The sequence below is a fragment of the Pongo pygmaeus genome, chromosome 6 (genome assembly GCF_028885625.2).
Source record: "Pongo pygmaeus isolate AG05252 chromosome 6, NHGRI_mPonPyg2-v2.0_pri, whole genome shotgun sequence".
In the NCBI taxonomy this organism is placed as follows: Eukaryota; Metazoa; Chordata; class Mammalia; order Primates; family Hominidae; genus Pongo; species Pongo pygmaeus.
Genome location: NC_072379.2, coordinates 116,378,213 through 116,398,991, shown reverse-complemented (window position 1 = coordinate 116,398,991; position 20,779 = coordinate 116,378,213). Strand labels below are relative to the sequence as shown.

The window sequence follows — 20,779 nt, the reverse complement described above, 5'->3', positions numbered from 1 at the left end:
GGTGTCAGTACAGCATCAGAGTCACCCTGCTATAATGTGCCTCCAATCACATCACTCTTCACTCAAAACTCCAAAGTTTTCCCTTATGACTTAAAGTAAAAGCCAGGGCTCTTACAGAGGCCCATATCATCTAACCCTCTTTTTCCCCAAGATTCACAGCACTTCCTTGCTGCTCCTCCTACATCCCAACCATGATTCTGCCTTTACATTTGCTCTTCCCTTTGCTTCAAACACTGTTCAAGACACCCACACAGCTGACTTCCTCACTTCCTTCATGTTTCTGCTCAATTGCCACCATAATAATGACTTTTTGACGATGTTACAGCAAATAACCTAATTCTCTGCTTTTTCTCTTTAGTTACCATCTGCTATATATTTTTAACATTTACTTACTTTTGTCCTCATCCACTAGAATGTAAGCTCCATGACACTGAGAACTTTGCCTTGTTTGCTGCCGAGTTCTTAGCACCTAGAACACATAGACGACCCTCAATTTGTTGAATGTCTGATTAAGAATTCTCGCTTGATGCTTCCTCCTCTTTTTTAATGAGCACCTCTGAAGTACCCTCAGGTGCCAGGCACCAGCCTACCGTTCTTGTCCCTGTTGACAGGCTTCAGTATCCCCAGTCAAACTCCTGCCAGGCCCCCCTAGTTTCCTGAGCATCGCAGTTCTTTCAGCCAGCCTGAAAAGCCCAATAAAAAAATCCGTGCTTCTCAACTGGCTGCATATTAGAATCACCTGGAATGCCTTTCGAGCTATCAGTGACCTAACCCCATCTTCCAGGATTCTTCTCTAATTGATTTTGGATGGAGCCTTGCACCAGTGTTTTCTCAAAATCTCCAGATTTTCATCATGGTCATCCAGGTGCTTATATCTTCCATAAGCAGACCCTAAGGGCTGACAGATGGAAACACTGTTGATATACAAATATATTCCAGCTGAAAGGATTCAGAATCTGTCATTTCAGAACATGCCACTTCGGCATATTGATCGGCATATTGATCATTTTGAGCTAAAAGAAACTGAGAATCAGCCAAAACAGGAAAAGCTCTTTACTGACTTCTCCACTACATAAAATAAAATATAAATTCCCCCTTTTGTAAAGGAAATTTATATCTATAAAGGAAATGATCATGAGTAAAATATATGTACCATGAAGAGAGCTACTCTTTGGAAACATCTTTATCACCTGAGATACTTTTATCTGCACAACAAGGCAACTTTTATTGATCATACATTTCCTCTCCTCGCCTTCCCAAAATTTGCCTCCACAACCCCCCAAAAGCCCCAAACCCTTATCCCTTTCTGTAGCTCAGGATAATATATAGCTCTCAATCATCTGGCTGCTTCCTTGAGTCTTACATTTTTGTGGGACTCCCATGTGTACACACATAATTAAAGTTGATTTTCTCCTATTAATCTGTCTTATTTCAATTTAATTTGTAAACTAGCAAAATAAACTAAATGGGTAAGAAGTATGCTATTTTTCCTCCCCGACACTGCCAATGGTAAGAATTTCCCATGCCCTTTCCTTTTAGAATAAATGTTCTAGGCCAACCTTCCCCAAAACACAGGATATAAATGGCACAAGAAAATAGGGTTATGTAGACAAATCAATTGAGAAACATTATATATGATATTCCACTCTTACAGAGTCAAAATGCACCTTTGCATACTAGAAACCTTGAGAGGTCCTGCAGTAACCTATAGTAGCCCACTAAGCAGGTCAAGAAACTGCAGATTTAAGACAATCTCACCCCTTGTTATCACACCTTTACAGACTTTGGGGTGTGTGAGATAGAATCACTTTGACATTAGCAAGACTATTAAAAAATCAAACACAGAGGCATAAGCCTGAATCTTAGTAGTGCTAGAAAACAAGAGCTTTATCCTGCTGTGTGCATTCTGTTTTTCTCAGTAGATTTCTGCAGTTTCAGATCCCATGGGAAAGTACAGCAGGGCTGGTTGACTGTCTATAGAGAGGAAAATGTAACTAGGAAGTAGTTATCTGACTCCCTGTGTGGAGCACTGTAAAATGACTTCCCTCTGATTAAAAATGAGCTAAGTTTTCCAATAAGTATATAAACTTTCTAAAGGTTCCAAATCTCGGAGTGCTGTGTAATTTCTGGGAAGATCCTTACCCTTTCTAAGCCTCTTAGTTCTTAGAACCTCCTTCACAGAGATTGTGTGAAGAACAAAATGAGAATTATACATAAAAGTTTCAGTCAATAATTTAAATAAGAGTTGTTTCAAAGAGTCATCCTGGAGGTAAAAGATCAGAAAAACTGAAAAATTCAGGAATTAATACTAAGCTAAAAAACAATTTCTAGAACAGCGAGGTGAGGAGCTCTGTGGACCAACTACCCATCAAAATAACCATTACTGGTAACAATTATCAATCATTTAAAGTCTCTGAAAATGGCCCTAAGCACATACAGCAAAAGCAGCAGCATTTATTCCAGGAAATATACTAATCTCAGTAACAACAAAAGTTTATGGCACTTCAGTCAAAAGCTGCTCCCTCTTCCTTCCCCCAACTTGGTGTGATAGAAGCTCTACTCCAGGCTGATGTGGCCAAGATGATGGCATTCCCTCTCCTTTGAGTTTACAGCCTGGAACCGTACTATCACCCTGGGAAGTGCAGGTCAATAGCATTTCTTATCCCCTCAAGCCCCAGCTCTGTGTTGTAGCGGCTAAATTCCAGATGAGTGAAACTAAGAGGTCAGGGGCTCCCTTCCTGCCTGCAATCCCCCTTTGTCTTGATCTATTTTGTACTGCTATAACAGAATGCCACAGCTGGGGTAATTTATAAAGAACACACATTTGTTGGCTTACAGTTCTGGAGGCTGGGGAGTCCAATATCAAGGGGCCAGCATCTGGTGAGTGTTTTCGTGTTGTGTCATCCCATGGCAGAAGGCAAAAGGGCCAAAAGAGAGCAAGAAAGAGAGAGAAGGGGGTCAAACTTGTCCTTTTATAATGAACTCACTGCCATAATGGCATTAATCCATTCATGAAAGCAGAGCCCTCATAGCCTAATCACCTCTAAAAGGTTCCCCCCCCTTTCCCTCTTGCCATCTCTGGACCCTTCCACCCTCTGCTATAGGGTGACCTAGCAGGAATGCCTGCTAGGAATGCCAGATGCCCCAGAGGAGGTGACATCAGCAAAAATCATTACCTTAAAGAAACTCTTGGAGATATTTTACAACATTGAAGTCACGAAGGATACAATGTTGGAAGCTGGTCCTAAATTAGAAAGCAGTATGACAACTTGCCCAGGCATAGAAAAGATGCTTTCTTCATATTGCAGGTTACATAACCAAAAGAAACCAAGTATTGCTCAAACTACTCTTGATAAGTACTTTAAAAGAAACATTTTAATTCTCAGTGTTTCTAATGTTTTAAATTACTTACTAAATGTTTAACTATTTTTGTGTCCCTATTGTTTATAACCAACAGTAAGAGAGTTTTTAATTTTTAATATTTTTAAAGGTCATGGAACAATTTTTCCCCCATTAATTATTTAAATTATCTTGCATGGTGATTTTCATAGTGCCATATTAATGTGCAACATGAGGACTACCTATATTTGGGAAAAAACTGACAATGATATTTATACATGGAGTGAATATTTGAGGATATTAAAGATGACTGTTTTTCTAGTTATGGTAAAGGTAATATGGATCAGTTTCAAAAGAAAAAGAATGATAGAGAAAGCTGTGTCTTTTAGAGACACATGGAGCTAAAGTTATATGCTGTTTGGATTTGCACAAAATAACATAGGAGGGAAGTATGAGGGAGCATAGATGAAATAAGATTGACTGTGAGCTGATAACTATTGAAGTTCAGTGACAGGGGTGTGAAGTTTATTATACTCTATGTCTATTTTTGTATCTATTTGAAATTTTAAACAATTAAAATTTTAATCGACCAGAAAATGTAGAAGAATGTAATGGTTGTCTCAGGCTCACTTGGAATGTTTAACTTCTGTGGCTCAATAGCCTGTCAACATTGCTTGGTTCAAATGCAAGTGCTTGGTGTGAGCGCCAAGCAGGAAGGAAGCTATGTTTGTGTAAAGACACACTGGCTCCTGGTTTGGCTCCCCAAGGACACCGGCATATCTGACCCAACTGGGAGATAAGAGAAAATAAAAATCAAATAACAATTTTTTCCTTACAAGAGGATTGCCTATGATGACAAATTTGCTCACACAACTTCTCTTTTAGAATATGAATAAGCCCATGGTACATGCTGCCAATGAAAAGGCAAAGGAGAAGAGAGATAATTATATTTAAAACAGTCTTATTTTTAATTAGCTTATAGAACATTGACAAAAATTACGGCCAATCAATTGTGGCCAAATGCATTGATCTTTTCTTTTAATAAAACAGAGAAAGTTTATTTCTTTATATTATAATTTTTAGTAAATTGTGACTTAAATTTCATAAGGATTAATTGCAAGGTAGATTTTTAAATTTCTTTTATAAGTATTTGTGTCAATATTTGTCAATTCAGTTTTGGTTTCATTTATCAGCACATCTGCCATTGCTGATAAAGATTGCTCCTTCTATTATTCCATCAGTGACAAAGGTGAATGGGAAAGAACATAGTTAAAGAGCAATTCGTACCCCAAAACTATTCAGGCTTAATTTCTACTTTTCAAAATGGCTTAAAATGTCTTTGAGATTCACTTACATTAGTATGTGAGGCTCTGTACTGATTTCTGTTGTTGGCATATGTTCTTTCGGGAAACTGGCTGTCTTAACAATAGAACCAAATCTCCACAAGGTGGCAGTTTTTGAAGATACAGTTTTACTTTGTGTACAGATTCTGTATTTCAATGAATAGAAGATGTATTGGAACTGAATCATAACTTTTGATCCAAGTAACTTTTTAGAATTAAGGCCAGCATTAGCATATTCACTTAAAAGTTGTTGACCACCTTTCATAATGTACTTAACCATTTTACAACTAGAGAAACTGAAGCAGGATATTTCCCTGACGCCTTCATGGGACTTGAGACAGGGGTGCCTCATTTACCCATCCCGCCCCGTCTACCCCTTGTGGGAGGGAGCGTGCGAATGAAAGAGAGTGCAGGAACCAGCCAACCTTTTTCAGGTGCCGGCAGTAGCAAACTCTGTGCGGGCCCCGCGGCAGCATCCAGGTAGGAGTGCCTGAGAGCCTGAAGGCCCAGAGGGTGTGTTGCAGTGCTCTTTTAGCTCTGCCATCTGCGGATGGCTTAAGTGTTAACAGCTTAGTGAGCTCTTTGCTTTTTCATGTGAGGCGGCTGCCCTCCACCATCAAGGGCAAAGAGCCAGTGTGACAGCCTTTTGTACCCATACTCGTGGCCTCCAAGCTCTTGTCTGGCGTCCAGAAAAAATGAGGTCACATGAACGAATTGAAGGATGGTAAATGAGGGATTTTATTGCTGATGAAAGTGGCTTTCAGTGGGAAATAGAGCTGAACAGGGGACAGGGCAGATAGGTAATCTTCCCCTGAAGTCTTGCCTTCTCCTGTCAGATTCTTCTCCAAAGTATGCTGTCAAGCTGTCGCTCTGAAGTCAAGCCACTTCTCTCCAATGTCCAGTTATAGTACCATCTACCAACTGAGAGTGGGGTTTTTATAGGCAAAGGGTGGGGTGGGGCAGGCCACGGGTAGTTTAGAAAAAGGCAACATTCAAGTGGGAAAACAGGGATAGAAGTTCTCACTTTCGGCTGCAGTTCCAGGTTTTTCAGATTGAGGGTGGGGTTTCGCCAGGGACCCACCCTTTTCTGCCTAGAATTTCTCTGCCCCCTGTCCCTATCAATACTGAGTTATTAAAGAGCAATTGAGTATTCCCACTGTATGGAATTAAGGATAAACTCAAAATTTTGCCAAGACCTCTCCCTTCTCTGAGAAAGTACACAGATATTGAGTCCGTGCTCCCTGTCAACTGACAATGACTTGGGTCTCCTGTCAACTGACATTGACTTGGGTCTCTTAGCTCTACACACTGGGAACAGCTTCTAATTCCTAACCTAACAATTTGGAGTTCTCATGCTCCAATGTATTTGTCTTGCATTTGTAGGTTTTTTCACTGTATTTTTAAATAGGGAATTGTGATTGTCCACACCTGTTTTAACAGGTCAAACAGGTTTTTATATTGAGCTCTTTAAACCTCATTTTAAATTGTCTTCCACATAGTATTTGAGGTTCTTTCTTTAGTGAAGTACTAAAATATTTACTTTGGGGGTTTTATTAGCCTTTCACTCGAATAGGTAACAATTTCCCAACCATGGAAGGTCCCTGGTTACTGGAAGGAAGCGTATTCATTTCAGGTTTTGGCTTTTTTTCCTCATAATGAAGATAAACAAAGTGAAACAACTAGGAAATAAATTAAGAAAGTGTGTGTCAGATAGGAGTGGGCATAGACAGGGACAAGTAAAGCCCCAAAATCAAGACTTCAATACAGAAAACAAATAAAAATAGAAAGTGTGTGGCTAAAATAGTTTATTTTATTTTTTTAAATGGGAAAGAGGAAAGAAAATCTGATATGAGGAAAAGTCAAGTGTCAGGATATATATAAGCTAATATATAAATGAAATGAATACCAGAAATGGTAAAAGGGACAGAAGCTAGAAATTTGTAATTTAAGGTACTTGCACTAATATGAAATGGAATATTGTTATTTAAAGGCACGTGGATCACTTGTAAATGTTTATTGCAAACTGTAGAGCAACCACTAAAAAAGGTTAAAAAAAGAATTGCTATGTTAAGAAGGTGAGAAAATAGAATCCTGTAAAAAGCTCAATAAAAGTTAAAAAGGCAAAAAAATGGGGAAAGTAAAAATAGGAATAAAGAACAAAGGAAACAAACAGAAAACAGGAATAAATATGGTAGATATTAATCCAATTATATCAATAATCATTTTAAATGTCAAGGGCTAAGAAACAAAGATTGTAAGAGTGAATCAAAAAGCAAGACTTATATGATGTCTATAAGAAACCTAGTTAAATTTAAAGCCCCAGGTAGATTAATAAAGGGATGGATAAAGTTATACCATGCTAACAAAAGAAATCCAATAAAGGAACTCAACAAGACACAACCTGATCAAAATATGGGCCAAAGACCTTAACAGATGCCTTGCCAAAGAAGATACACAGCTGGCAAATAAGCATATGCCAACATACTCCACATCATGTCATCAGGGAAATGCAAATTGAAATAACAATGAGATACCACCACAAAACTATTAGAATGGCCAAATTCTAAAACACTGACAACACGAAATGCTGGCAATGATAAGGAGCAACCAGAACTCCCATTCATTACTGGTGGGACTGCAAAATGGTACAGCCACTTTGAAGACAGTTTGGCAGTTTCTTACAAAACTAAACATCTTTTACTATATGATCCAACAATTGAACTCCTTGGTACTTACCCAAAGAAATTAAAACTTATATTTACACAAAAACCCACACACAGATGTTTTAGCAGCTTTACTGAAAATTGCCAAAACACTGAAGCAACCAAGATGTCCTTTAGTAGGTCAATGAATAAACTGTGGTACATCTGACAATAGAATATAATTCAGCACTAAAAAGAAATCAGCTGTCAAGCCATGAAAAGATATGGAGGAAACTTAAATGCATATTACTAAGTGAAAGAAGCCAATCTGAAAAGGCCACATACTGCATAATTCTAAGTAGACAACATTCTGGTAAAGGCAAAACTATGGAGACAATAAAAAGGTCAGTGGTTGCCAAAAGTTAGGGGAGAAAGGGGAATGAATTTACACAGAGCACGAAGTATTTTTTGGGCAGTGAAACTACCCTGTAAGATACTGTAATGGCAGTTAACATGTCATTACACATTTGTCCAAACCCATGAAATGTAAAATACCAATAATGAACCCTAATATAAATTATTGTGTTTGGGCAATAATAATGTGTCATTGTAGGGTCATTGGTTGTGTTAAGGAAAAAGTGACTGAGGCAGGTGTCTCAATCGATAGAGATTTGTTTAGCCAAAGTTTGCAGATGCACCCAGGAAGAACACAAGCCAGAGGAGCATCTGTGGCCTGTGCTTTTCCAAAGAGGGTTTGGGAACTTTAATATTTAAAGAGTAAAGTGCAAACATGGAGAAGGAAAAGAGGAGAGAGGGTAGGCAGTGAGGCAAATGGTTCTGTTCAGGTGAGGCTTTGGTTAGTGTTCAGTAAATCCAAATTTTATAGGTAAAAAGAGGGAATAGAGGAAAAGTCAATTATGTGTTCATTGCAGGGTAGACAGCATGATGATTTCTGGTCTTGCCCTTGTCCTGTGCCTATGAAGACAAGCTGGTAATTGACATCATCAGGGTGAAATTCAACAGAACTCAGTTTTAGGGCTATTTTATAGGAGGGATATGTATCCTAAAAGACAGGGTCTCACGATGATTTTCCTTGGAAACAATTGTGAGGGAGGCCATTTGGGGAGATATGTGGCCTTCTATCGTTGTGGGAACCTGGTTTATGGATGAGGCTATCACACAGGATTGTGAAGTTACAGCTGTTAGGGAAAAAAAGGAAGGCAATATTGAGTAATTCAGCTCTGAAGCTTAACTTGCCCTTTGGCATAGTGAGCTTGGGGTCTTGAAATTCTATTTTCTTTCACAGTTGTAACAAATATACTACTTTAGTGTGGGATGTTGAGTGGGGGAGGCTATCATGTATGGAGGAGTTATATGTGAACTCTCCATACTTTTTGTTCAATTTTGATGAGAACCTAAAACTGCCCTAAAAAAAATAAAGTTTAGTAATTTTAAAAAAAAGAACTAGACTCTGAGACTGCCCTCTTGGGGTTACGTGTGAAAACAAACCTCTCCAAGAAAGAGAACACAGGGCTGGAGGGCCTGGCATTCAGTAGGGATCTGCAGTCCATCCACCACATGCTAGTAACTGCACATTTCATGAAGAAGCCAACAAGGAAGAAAAAAAGGAACTAAAGAAGCCTCATCAATTAAAAAGAGGGATTTGGACAAGGAAAATCCATGCAGGTGCCAATGCAGAAATAGTATTTTCGTTGATGAAGATTTTTAACTTATCAAGACCTATGAGATAGATACCACTTTTTGAATAAGCTTTAAAAGAAATAGATGGACACTTGCAGAATATAAATCTTTTGTGTTCTATAAGCCTCCATTTAAAAATAAAAATAACTTCAAACATATCCTAAGTAATGAAAGCAGGGACATGAAGAAACATTTGTACACCCACATTTATAGAAGCATTATTCACTATATCCAAAAGGTGGAAGCAAACCAAGTAGCCAGTGATGGATGAACGGGTGAGGAAAAATGTGGTACATATTTATAGAGTGGTCCCCCTATCCAGGGTTTTGCTTTCTGTGGTTTCAGTTACCTATGGCACAGTATAATAAGATATTTTGAGAAAGTGAGAGACCACATTTGTATCGCTCGTGTCATAATATATTGTTATAATTGTTCTATTTTATGATTATTGTTGTTAATCTATTACTGTGCTTAATTTATAAATTAAATGTTATCATATGTATGTACGTATGTATAGGAATAAACATAGTAATCAGGTTCAGTGCTATCAGTGATTTCAGGCATCCATTGGAGGTCTTGGAACATATTCCCCAAGGATAAGGGGGGACTACTCTATAATGAATATTATTCAGCCTTAAGAAGGAAGAAAATTGACCCATGTTGCAACATGGATGAGGCTTGAAGACATTACGCTAGATGAAATAAGCACAAAAATACAAATACTGTATGATCCCACTCCTATGAGGTCCTTCTAGTAGTCAAAATCAGAGACAGAAAGTAAAATGGTGGTTGCCAGGCATTAGAGGAAAGATAAATGGGGGATTATTGACTAACGGGTAAAGAGTTTCAGTTTTGCAAGAAAAAAGTAGTTCTGTGGAAGGATGATGGCGATATTTGCACAACTATGTGAATGTACATAATGACACTGAACTGAACTTTAAAATGGTTAAAATGGAAAATTTTATCTTATGTATATTTTACCATAGTTTAAACAGATAACTAAAAATGTGTGTTCTAATTCATGTGAATTCTCAAAAGAGGCTATATCTAAAAGACAGATTCATGTCTCATGTTCCATGAAGCTTAGAAATTGGAGTAAGAGACTGATGAAACATGACAAGTGAACGCATCTGAAAACAACGACGTTTCACACAAATGTATGGATTTTATTGACAAGTGATATTTTCTTACAGTAATAAATATAATGCAGTCTTCTTAAGAATCAGTTTGGAGTTGAGAAGGCAGTGTACCCTTGATGGAAACAGTCAGACTGATGGTACCATCTTCTTCAGAACTGCATCTAAGAGGCTGTGCTGGCTGGGAATCATACAGCTGTGGGCAACAACTGCATCAGCCGCAAGGCTTCCCTCCAGACGTAAAGGTGATTCATGGCCCCTGGTTAATATCACCCTAGGTTCTCCCCTGTCCCAGATTTAACATAATATTTCATAAAAATAGCTAGTGCCATAAAAAGTCAACATTTCAAATATAAAAATTATTTTATACAAATGTAATTCATAATCATTCTTTTAAAATACAGCATTGTTATATATGTTTGAAACATTATTAAAATAAATATTTCCTAGAGAAAAAATTTTGCTTCACAAAATTATAAAACAGAAGCATATAAAACTAATTCATGATTGGTGCTTCTTCAGTGTGTCTCTCATTCTCTCTTAGTGTAGACAGCATGAAGTACATACATCTAGCCTGAAAACATACCACCATCACCCTATACATCTAAATGCTTGGACTTCATGTGTGTCTACCCACAGTGCCCATGGCCTATCTACTTACACACCCTCTACCTGGAGCTTCTGTGGAAAGAAGGGCTGTCCTGTGACAATTTGCACTAACATACTTTTCCAGCCAACCTCTAGTTCAGAGGTCTGTGAGCTTGTCACTTTCTGGAGTCTGGGAAAAGGCATATCAACTTCTTCATCAAGGGAACCATCCTGTCCCCTGTGAAAGACTATAACGGCCCTTTTCCCAGGTAAGGATGTATTGTGATTATCTGAAATATTGAGATTTTTGGTAGACCTGGACAATACTAACCCTGATTTCCACGATCTGGAAGTTCTCTTTCCTGACTGCTCACTAGATGTTGAATGGGGCATATTTTGATGCGCAGTCTTGTGGTTCCTGTGGTATTCTAATACTTGCTTGGAAATGAGATAGTTGGAATGCTTAGCAAACAATATAGTTGTGTTTCTAAACATCATGGGGAGAGGAGAGAAAAAGGAATACAAGCTTATATAAACCGCTGAAGTTTCCAGTTATCATTACTTAATCATAACCCTAAGAAGTATGATTTCAGTTCTTCTCCAACACTACAAATTAACGAGTTTCACTAGACAATAAACTGATCAACTAGGCTGATTGACATTTAGAGCTGCCTTTCCAATTACTAGCACATGGCAAGGGTTTTCAGGAAAATCTGGCTTGCAAAACACAAGTGGTAAATCTTCAAGGATTTGAAGTACCTTTCACACAATTTGACTATTGCCAGGAAGCCATTTATCCAGACCCATATCAGTGTCCTCAATTCCCCTTACCAAATGTTTCTTGTTTAAAAAAAAACTTAATTCATCCTTGTTTTCTGAGGCAGAGGTAACTGTTCCACGAGCTCCAATTCCATGAGGTGACTGTCCCACAAGCTCCAATTCCATGAGCAAATGTCCCATGTCAACATTTACGCTGCTCTCTAAAGCCTTGTATCTTGCACGTCTTCTTCTGTCTCCTCTTTCAGAGCAGCAATTTGGGGCTTAGACTTGCACTTGCTTGAGTTCCGGTGGGGAAAGAGCTTCACCCTGTCGGAGGGGCTGATGGCTTGCTGGAAGAGGCTCCTCTCGTTCAGCAGTTTCTGGATGGAATCGTACTGCCGCACTTTGTTCTCTTCTATGACCTAGGGAAATGGCTGTTAGTGAGATCTGGGACAGAGGGCAGGTCAGACCAGAGCAGGGACAGAAACTGGCACAGGCTCAAAGGAAAATAAAAGTCAAAGAATGCAATGTCCAGAGCCTTGCATTTTGAACAATCAGGTATATCACATTTAACTGCTGTGTCCTTTTGCTCTAAGGAGGTTCTACCATCTGTGAAATTAGCTGTGATTTCCTACTCAGCAGCTGGAAGATTCTTCAGGGAGGTTTAGTAGAACTGAAGGTGCTTTGAAAACAAAATATTAGGTCCCTTATAAATTACCTAGAAAATGATTGTAAGTCTACAGCACCATAAAGAGTTCAGCCTCTTCCACAGTGATCTGAAGCTTAAAAATTCCAAATTGGTCAGGATGTGCCTAAGTTTAATACACCTCCTTGGCTTGTTCAGGTTGAGCAAATCCAAGATCAGACAATAGAGGACTTTACTTAGATTCTTGAACTTGTCCATGGCAGGGCAAGAGGTTGTGAGTCTGCCCCCCTAATTTGTTACTTTAAGCTTAGTGATAATCATGGTAATAACAAGCCTTCAACAAGGAAGCCATTTACCTCCAGGAGGCTCAAAAGCCTGAACAGAAATGACGTGATACATCATCCTCAGAACTTCCTTGTGACTAAACCATAGGGAATTTGTAAACATCACTTGAAAGAAGCTGTGACAGTTTTGTTTTGTTTTAATAAAGACAGATGGGGCCTCACTATGTTGCCTCGGCTGGTCTTGAATGCCTGGCCTCAAGTAATCCTCCCACCTCAGCCTCCCAAAGTATTGGGATTACAGACGTAAGCCACTGTGCCTGGCCATGTGACAGTTTTTTAAGAACAGTGAGAAGGTGGTTGAGAAAGGTACTACCTGAACCGAAATCATGGCTAGAAAAATGAAATGTGCCTCTCAACTTTGTCATTAATACTATAAATCAGACTGTAAAACAACTAGGCCTGTCCCAGACCACATCCATGGGAGATTTAGTTATTGAAAGAATCATAAGGACCTTTTTAAAAATCTTAAACAGCAGAGTATTTTGTATGACTTGGTCCCCAAATAAAGGGCTCAAAAAGTATATATATCCTATTTATAAATGTAACTTAGTAATATGCTGCCATTTTAGATTTACTGTATTTCAACCTCACCACATGGTTCAGATCAAAGTGAAAAACTTGTGCAGCTATTTTGAGGAAAGCTGGATGGCTGTATGACACATATTTTTGAAAAGAACTTTTACATTGTTGCATTTTGCAGGAACTATCACATGTGAGATTGTTATCAAGAATTACAAGGGAAATGAGATCTTAAGTAAAGTTATAAAGACTCACCAAAAATTGTTGGCATTCCAGCATTGCTTCTATCCTGTGTTCACATAGGATTACTGTGCAATCAGCAAATGCTTGTTTTAGAGTTCTTCTAATTATTTGGTATGTTCTAGAAAAGAAAGAAAATACCACACATAATATCACAGAACAGTAATGATCTGTATTTACCTTGATAATATGTCTATTGTTCTATTAATTTATCTCTTTAAATTACTTCTTTCTTTAAGTTCTTTTCACATAATGTTGATATAGCGTTAGCCACAATCAGCTTTTCAACCATGGGGTAGATTCTAAGTATCCATAAATAAACAGGACAAATATTTCAAAGAAACTTTAATAAATGAGTACATTTTTCATTATGTAGAATCATTATGTAGAATCATTATTTGGGGCTATAAACATGCTTATGGTATAAATGGGATACAAAGGCAAATCATAAGGCTCAGATTAGGCCCATGTATTTAAAAGCTTCATCATGTGTTGACAAGGGGGAAGAGTTTGTATGAAACTAAAAACTACCTTCGGAAGAAAACACAAGACTCTTAGCAAGGAAATATGCATTTATGCTCATTTCCACTGGGCAATTATTTCATATCCTGGGGGAGGCCCCCACACGCAGACATGACAGCCTAATAGAAATATGTGTCACCATGAAGCAGGCATAATGATTCTGTTCCCACTGTGCTATTAAGTAACAGAACTTCTGAAACTCACACTGGATCCAAATGAGCACTGGGTTCATCAAGCAGCAAGATCTTCGCCTTACTGAGAACAGATCTAGCCAAGCACATCAACTGCTTGTGGCCATGGCTTAGGACACAGCCCCCATCCACAAGGACAAAGTCAAGCTTCCCAGGAAACTGTTCTATCACAGATCTGAGCCCAACCTGCAGTTAGAGAAGGTAGTTCAGATACCACAGAGTTAAAAACACTGAAGCAGTTGACATTCTAAAAATAAACACAGGAGTTCTGAAAGCTTATGTTTTTCAAACCAATCCCTCTACCCCTACTACCTGCCACCATTTGAATTTGATTGAGCAAAAGTCTATTTACAACCTTGACAGCTCGAAAGAATCAGTCTATAACTTGTTTTATCTTTGTACTTCATTCATTAGGAAACTTTCAATAAGTGCCTATTATGTGCCACATATCCCAAAAGGTAGTAAGGAAATAATATGTGGCACATGGCTCTTGTGAGGCTCAGGGTTTATAAAGGTGTACATGAATTATTCCAACACAACTGAATGCATGCTGGAAAAGATAATATGTATACATTGCAGATATGCCCTCTAGTATGACATCTTATGTAGACAGAAGATAGAATGTAGCATAAAGGATGGAGGTATGACATCATCCTTGGTGCTACCTCCCATCTTCTACTCTGTCATGATTGAGGACAAAAGATAGCATAAAATAATCAACTGTGGGGTTTTTTAAATTACACATGGAAAATTGGTATTCATCTCTTGAATTCATAAAAACTAACTGTAACAAATAGATGAAACTGTCAAGTAAAACATACTGGAGTTAAAATAGTGGTATAACACTAGGAGATATAAAGCCTCTTAGATATTGGGGTAGAATATGAGGGCTGTATTAGGGTCAAAGGCTTTTTTTTTAAGCTAGACAGTAAAAGTAAAGTTTGAAAATGCAAATAGATACAGAAACCCATTCTATCAAAATATGACAAAGTTATTGAAGTACTGGATTTTATCAGTTATTCAAATAAATGTGCATTAAATGTTTATTTTTGGCAAGTACTCCTGAGTGTATGAAGGCCAAAGAGATATACAGATGATTGTCTCCTGCCCTTGAGAAGTCTAGAATTTAGTATGAGGAGGTAAGATGGGCTCCACCTGACTGTAATATAGAATGAGATAATGGCTTAGAAAGAATCTTATGATTTCAGAGATAAATTCAGAAATGGCCCATAAGACTGTGTTTATTCATAAAAAATTAACTGTGTGTCCATCATATTACCAGGAGATTTTAAGCCTCTTTGATATTGGGGTAGAAAATGAAAGTTGTGTTAGGACCAATGGCTTGTTTTTTTTTTTTTTTTTTTTAGCTGGACAGGAAACAAACAAACAAGCAAAAAAACATTTGAAAGTATATTGCAGATGATACTCCTTTCCTTGGTTGGTTTCTCATTAAAGTAATCTCACCTTGTGGAAATTCATTAAAGTTTGAGAAGAGTTTCTGGTATGGTAGGAAACGTAAACACATTTATTAGACAAGGGGGACTACTCTGATGTAACCCCAAAGACTCAAACATAAAATTTAGAAATACAGGTGCTGAGAATATGAATAAAGGGCATTGGGCAGGGAGTTAGAGGACCTTCATCTTTCTCTGTGCCTTCAACTTTTTTATTGTTTCAGTCTATGAAGCTGCTATGGTCTATCTTTTTTAAAAAACAAAAACAAAATCCCTCCCTTGTTTCTGGGTTCTCCTTTAGCTATCATTCAACATCCACCCATTTAGTCATCTAGAAATCTCAAGAAATTAATGTGCATCTGTTGTCTCTACTGCTTCCCACCGCAAGAATTTTTCTTTCTTAAAACATCTATTCCTTGGCTTAAGAGAAACCACACACTCTATGGCCATTTCTTCCTATTGTCATGTGTGAACAACTCTCCTTCTTCCTGCCCCCTTGAATATTAGTCTTTGTCATTTCCAACTCTCCAGATTCTCCTCTTAGATCCCAGTCATTTTCAGTGTATTGATGACCACCTATAAGCTAATACTTTTCGTATGTTATCTCCATCCCTAGAATTCTTCCAATTACTTTTTAAATCATTCTCCTCCTTACCAACTCTATTACAGTAACCCCAGTCTCGGTCATCATCATCTCTTAAGCATCATCCTACAAATCTCAATTAGTCAAGTTGCAAGTCCACCATACAAACACCCCAGGGATCTTCCTAAGATGTAGGTTTGACCAAATCATTTCTGTTTTAAATCCTATGGTAGTTCTCCTCCTGGTGGAATAAAATCTAAGGTCTCTCGCCTGGTGTATGAGGCATCCAAATGGAGCCCCCTTCACTCTTATTCACAGCAGCACCAAACATCTTGTAGTCCCCTAAACACCTTGATGCTCTCAAGTGATGCCATTGCTAAGCCTGACATATCCTTCTGAATATCCCTGATCATCTCTTAAGCCATTCAACCAGGCACCTAGTGATAGTAGTATTTGTGCAAGTTCCCTCATTAGACTGTAAGTTTCTTGAGGGTAAAAAGGTGCTCTTCAGCCCTGTGTTCCTAATGCCAGTCCTGGGTAACTGTCAACCTCAACAATTCATTCATTTATCAAATATGTACGGAGCTCCTAGAATGTGGGTGGCCAAACAAAACAGAGTTTTGATGAAGGATAAATGAATCAAAACTTGAGGATGAATGAATGACTGAGCACTAGCTTAAGCTCTGCCATTGTAAAATGTTATCTAAGACATATCACTTTGCATGTGAGTATTCAAGATGCTATAAATTTCTCACAAAATCAAATTATAAAATTAAAAGTTCCCTAACACTGATAGAAATGTTAGTACTTTAGATCAATCAGCAGTATTTGAGGGTTTTGTTGTTTTTTTTTTTTTTTTTCAGTCAAATTAACCGGCAAGAAAAGATCTGGCTAAAGACTGCAGCTCTAGAGTCAAATACAATCAGCTTTGAATCCGCCCTCCTCAGCTCATTTGCTGATGATATCAGGTGCATTATTTTAAGTCTCATTTATCTCATATGCAAAAAAATGGAGAAAATAATAATATTGATGTCAAAGGGTTGTTACAAGGATTACCAGAGATAATTTGTGGAAAGCGGCTCCCACAGAGTATGGCACATGGTAAGTACCTAATGTACAGTAATTATTAGTATTATTGGAGCCTAATGTACAGTAATTATTAGTATTATTGGACATGGGCTCGGTAACTGAAACACTACCTTCGTGTGACAACAGCTTTGTAAGAATTTTCCTTCACAAGTTGCCTTGGGAAGTAAGTTAGCAGGAAGTACTGCAATACCGTGAAGTTAGTGATGGCCATAGTAACAGGGTGGAGATTTTGGTCAGAATGCAGTATGCTCCCTCTAGATTCACACCAGTCATACACTAAGTTCCTAAGGACATACTAGGAAAGCTATTTGACTGTCTTAGACTTTGCACTTGTGGCAAAGAGCTGAGCAAAGTATGTTTTTCCCCAGATGAAATTCTTTATTAGAAGTAAATAATTACATCAATTTTTATATAACTGTCAATATTTAGAGAACAGAATTTTTAAAATGAATGACACTAAGACTGACCAACACGGGATATTTTGCAATATTCCTATCTCACTGTTTTATTCACTATAAAGTATAGTAAAAAGCTTTTTAGAATCACCTTCATTAGAGAAAAGTCAACATAGTTAATAAAACTTAAAATTGAAGTCAGTAAACATTTAAGAAATTTATTAAGTATCTATTTTCTGCCAGACATGGTAATAGGCTTTGGTGAGATAATGGAAAGCAAGATAGATTAGTAATTGTTTTTGAAAAGTACAAAGTTATTGTTACCAATCACATGTGCTGATAAGAATTCTCCTACGGATCTTTTGGATGTAAATGGCTGCTTAGTCATATATTCCTTCAACTGACTCTTAATGAGAGTTTATTAAATTCTAGGTACTCTGACAGACCCAAGATTCAAAGATGAATAACAGGAGGCTCTGCCGTAAAGGAAATTTTGGTCCAAAAGGGGAGAAAAATAGTGGAAAATTACTGTTCAAAGAGATAAGCACTATGGGCAAAAAACAAACAGGAAATTGCTAGAGATCATCTGATTTAGTGATCTGTGGCAGCAGAATCTTTTATCCTTTAAATATGTGTGTGTGTGTGTGTGTGTGTGTATATATATATATATATATATACACACACACACACACACATATATATATTCCCAATATAATCTTTCTTTCTTTCTTTTTGAGACAGAATCTTGCTCTATTGCCCAGGCTGGAGTGCAGTGGTGTGATCTGGGCTCACTGCAACCTCTGCCTCCCAGGTTCAAGCAATTCTCCTGCCTCAGCCTCCCGAGTAGCTGGGATTACAGTGCCTGCCACCATGCCCAGCTAGTTTTTGTATTTTAGTGGAGAGGGGATTTCTACATGTTGGCCAGGCTGGTCTCGAACTCCTGACCTCAGGTGATCCACCCGCCTCGGCCTCCCAAAGTGCTAGGATTACAAGTGTGAGCCACTGCGTCCAGCCCCCAATATAATCTTTTTAACACTATCATTAGAAACCATTTTTCAATAAATTTTTTAAAAAGTACAAACTTTAGCTCAGTCCTGTCCAAACTAAGAAGACTTCAAAATTACTAGAATCTAAGGTTTTCTAATTATTTTCATTACAACCTAGCATTAAAAATAAATAAATAAAAACATCAACAGTTTGTAGACATAAAGAACTTTAGGAAAAAGAATTTGCCAGCTTCATGCTGATGAGCTAATAAATAGTATGTACTTCCCAAACTGCTGTGAAAAAAGAAGAAATTTTGTTTTGTAACATGTTAAACTAAAAAAAAAAAAAAGTCTAAGAGTTTGTAAAGGATTCAAAATGTTGACTTTTGCTATTGCCGTACTTTGGAATGTTATTATGGAGCATTTGCTCTTGTGACAGAGAAACATGAAAAAAAATCATAAAAGTGAATTGTGGTTTTACTGAATAATCCATAAGTGGCAGTTATAAAAATAGACACAGTCAACTCCTTTTGATACTCTGTTTGCTACTCTGTAGATTTTTCAGGGTAAATTTTCAACTTAAAAGGCCACTATTTCTGCTATTTAGCTTGTTTTCTAAAATAACTAACCTTACTATCAATGAGTAAGGATGGAAACTATTTTATAAGTAATTGAAAAAGCAAACAATTACCCAAAAAGCCTTCATTCCAAAATCAACAGACATTGTACTTAGATTACGGACAACCCTGAGATAGCCCACAGGGGTAATGCAGCTCTGCTCCTGCATCTGCCAGCTGTCCCAGTCAAGGCCCTCAGACATCTCAAGGCTCTGAGTCCTCATTCTAAAGTGAGGATGGTAATACCTGCTGTGTATCGATCACAAGGCTGTTTCCATGATCTATTACATATGAAATGAAAGAACTCCTTATTCATTCAACCAATATTTATTGAATACCATCCATGTATGCAAGACTACTCTAGGCACTGGAAATACCACAATTAATAGGATATAATCCCTGACCTCCAGGAACTTCCACTCCAGTGGGGGACATGGACAAATTACAAGGTAAATCTCCAGCCAGGGTGAGAAATGCTATGAAAGGGGTGGAGTTATAGGGTACACCTAGGAAACTGAGACCTGCAGTGTCAAGGCAGATTTTTGGAAAGAAGTGATGTGTAAGGAGAGGCCTGAAAGATGGTAGAAGGAGGCAGTGAAGGGCTGGGGGAGTTTCTCAGGTAGAGAAGAGCATGTGAACAAAAAAGCCTCTGCAGAACAGGAAGCACATGTGCTTTAGGAAACCAAAGAAATTCAGTATAACTGAATCATGGGAAGTAAGGGGAAGTTGGGCAGTGAGTGTAGAAAGCCAAACAAAGACAAAATCATGAAGGACCTGGTAAGCCACCTTAAGCAGTGTGGACTAAGTCCAAAAGGCTTTAAGGAGCCATATGAAGGGAAGAAACAAGTGATCAGATGTGGGGTTTGGAAAGATCACCAGAGCTGCAAAGAGCAGAATGAACTATTGGGGGTCATTGAGGGAAATGAGCCAGGAACCTATTTCAGAAATTCATGCAAGTGTTAATAGTGGTGTCAGGTGGAAATAAAGAAAAGTGAATATATTTCAGATACTCCCCAGAGACAGCATTGACAGGATGTGACATGTGGGTACCCGTGGAGGAACTTGAGAGTGAAAGATGAGTCCCAGGTCTTGGCCTTGGGAAACTGGAGGGTGGGATGCCATTCAGTGGAATTAGGAACACAGGACAGGTATGTGGTGGGGCAGGGAAGGAACTCACTTATTGACATAAGGTGCTTTTCATGTGCTTAGATACCACGTGGAAAGCTCTGGGAATAGGCAGATATGGAGGTCATCAAAATAGAGATATTAATTAAAGCCAAAAGGACACATGAAATTTCCCAGGGAAACTAAGTAAAGTGAGACAAGAACTAGGATTCTGTCAGACACCATTTAAAGGATGACCAAGTGAAGTCCAGATTAAAAAAACATGATTATAGTTACTTTTACTTAGTACCTATATTTGCCAGGCACTGCGCTGGGCCCATTTTACATGTAAACTTGAAAAGTCACAACAATCCTACCAATTTATTGGGCCACAATGCCAGAAGTCTTTTTTTTTTTCCCTTGGGATTCAGTTTCTTTTGAAATTCTCTTTGGTCTACACAGCTGGTAATTTCAGTTTGGCACCGATCTTGGAGAGAAGCTGTCTGGGCCTAAGCTGTTTTGGGATGGGTAAATTAAACTATCCAAGTTCTAGATTTTAGAAACTCTCTTTCCTTCCCTTG

General features: G+C 38.1%; 1 protein-coding gene across 1 annotated transcript in view; it reads right to left on the bottom strand.

Moving 5' to 3' along the window:
* Positions 1-10,170: 10,170 nt before the first annotated feature.
* The window catches only part of CFTR (CF transmembrane conductance regulator), a 193,483-nt gene continuing 182,874 nt past the window's right edge, over positions 10,171-20,779 (bottom strand). Inside the window, exons 25-27 of the mRNA XM_054495543.1 lie at positions 13,984-14,156; positions 13,273-13,378; positions 10,171-11,930 (exon numbers count right to left, since the gene is read on the bottom strand). Of these exons, the coding sequence (XP_054351518.1) occupies positions 11,730-11,930; positions 13,273-13,378; positions 13,984-14,156 (480 nt within the window). The 3' untranslated portion in view covers positions 10,171-11,729. The remainder of the gene's footprint in view (positions 11,931-13,272; positions 13,379-13,983; positions 14,157-20,779) is intronic.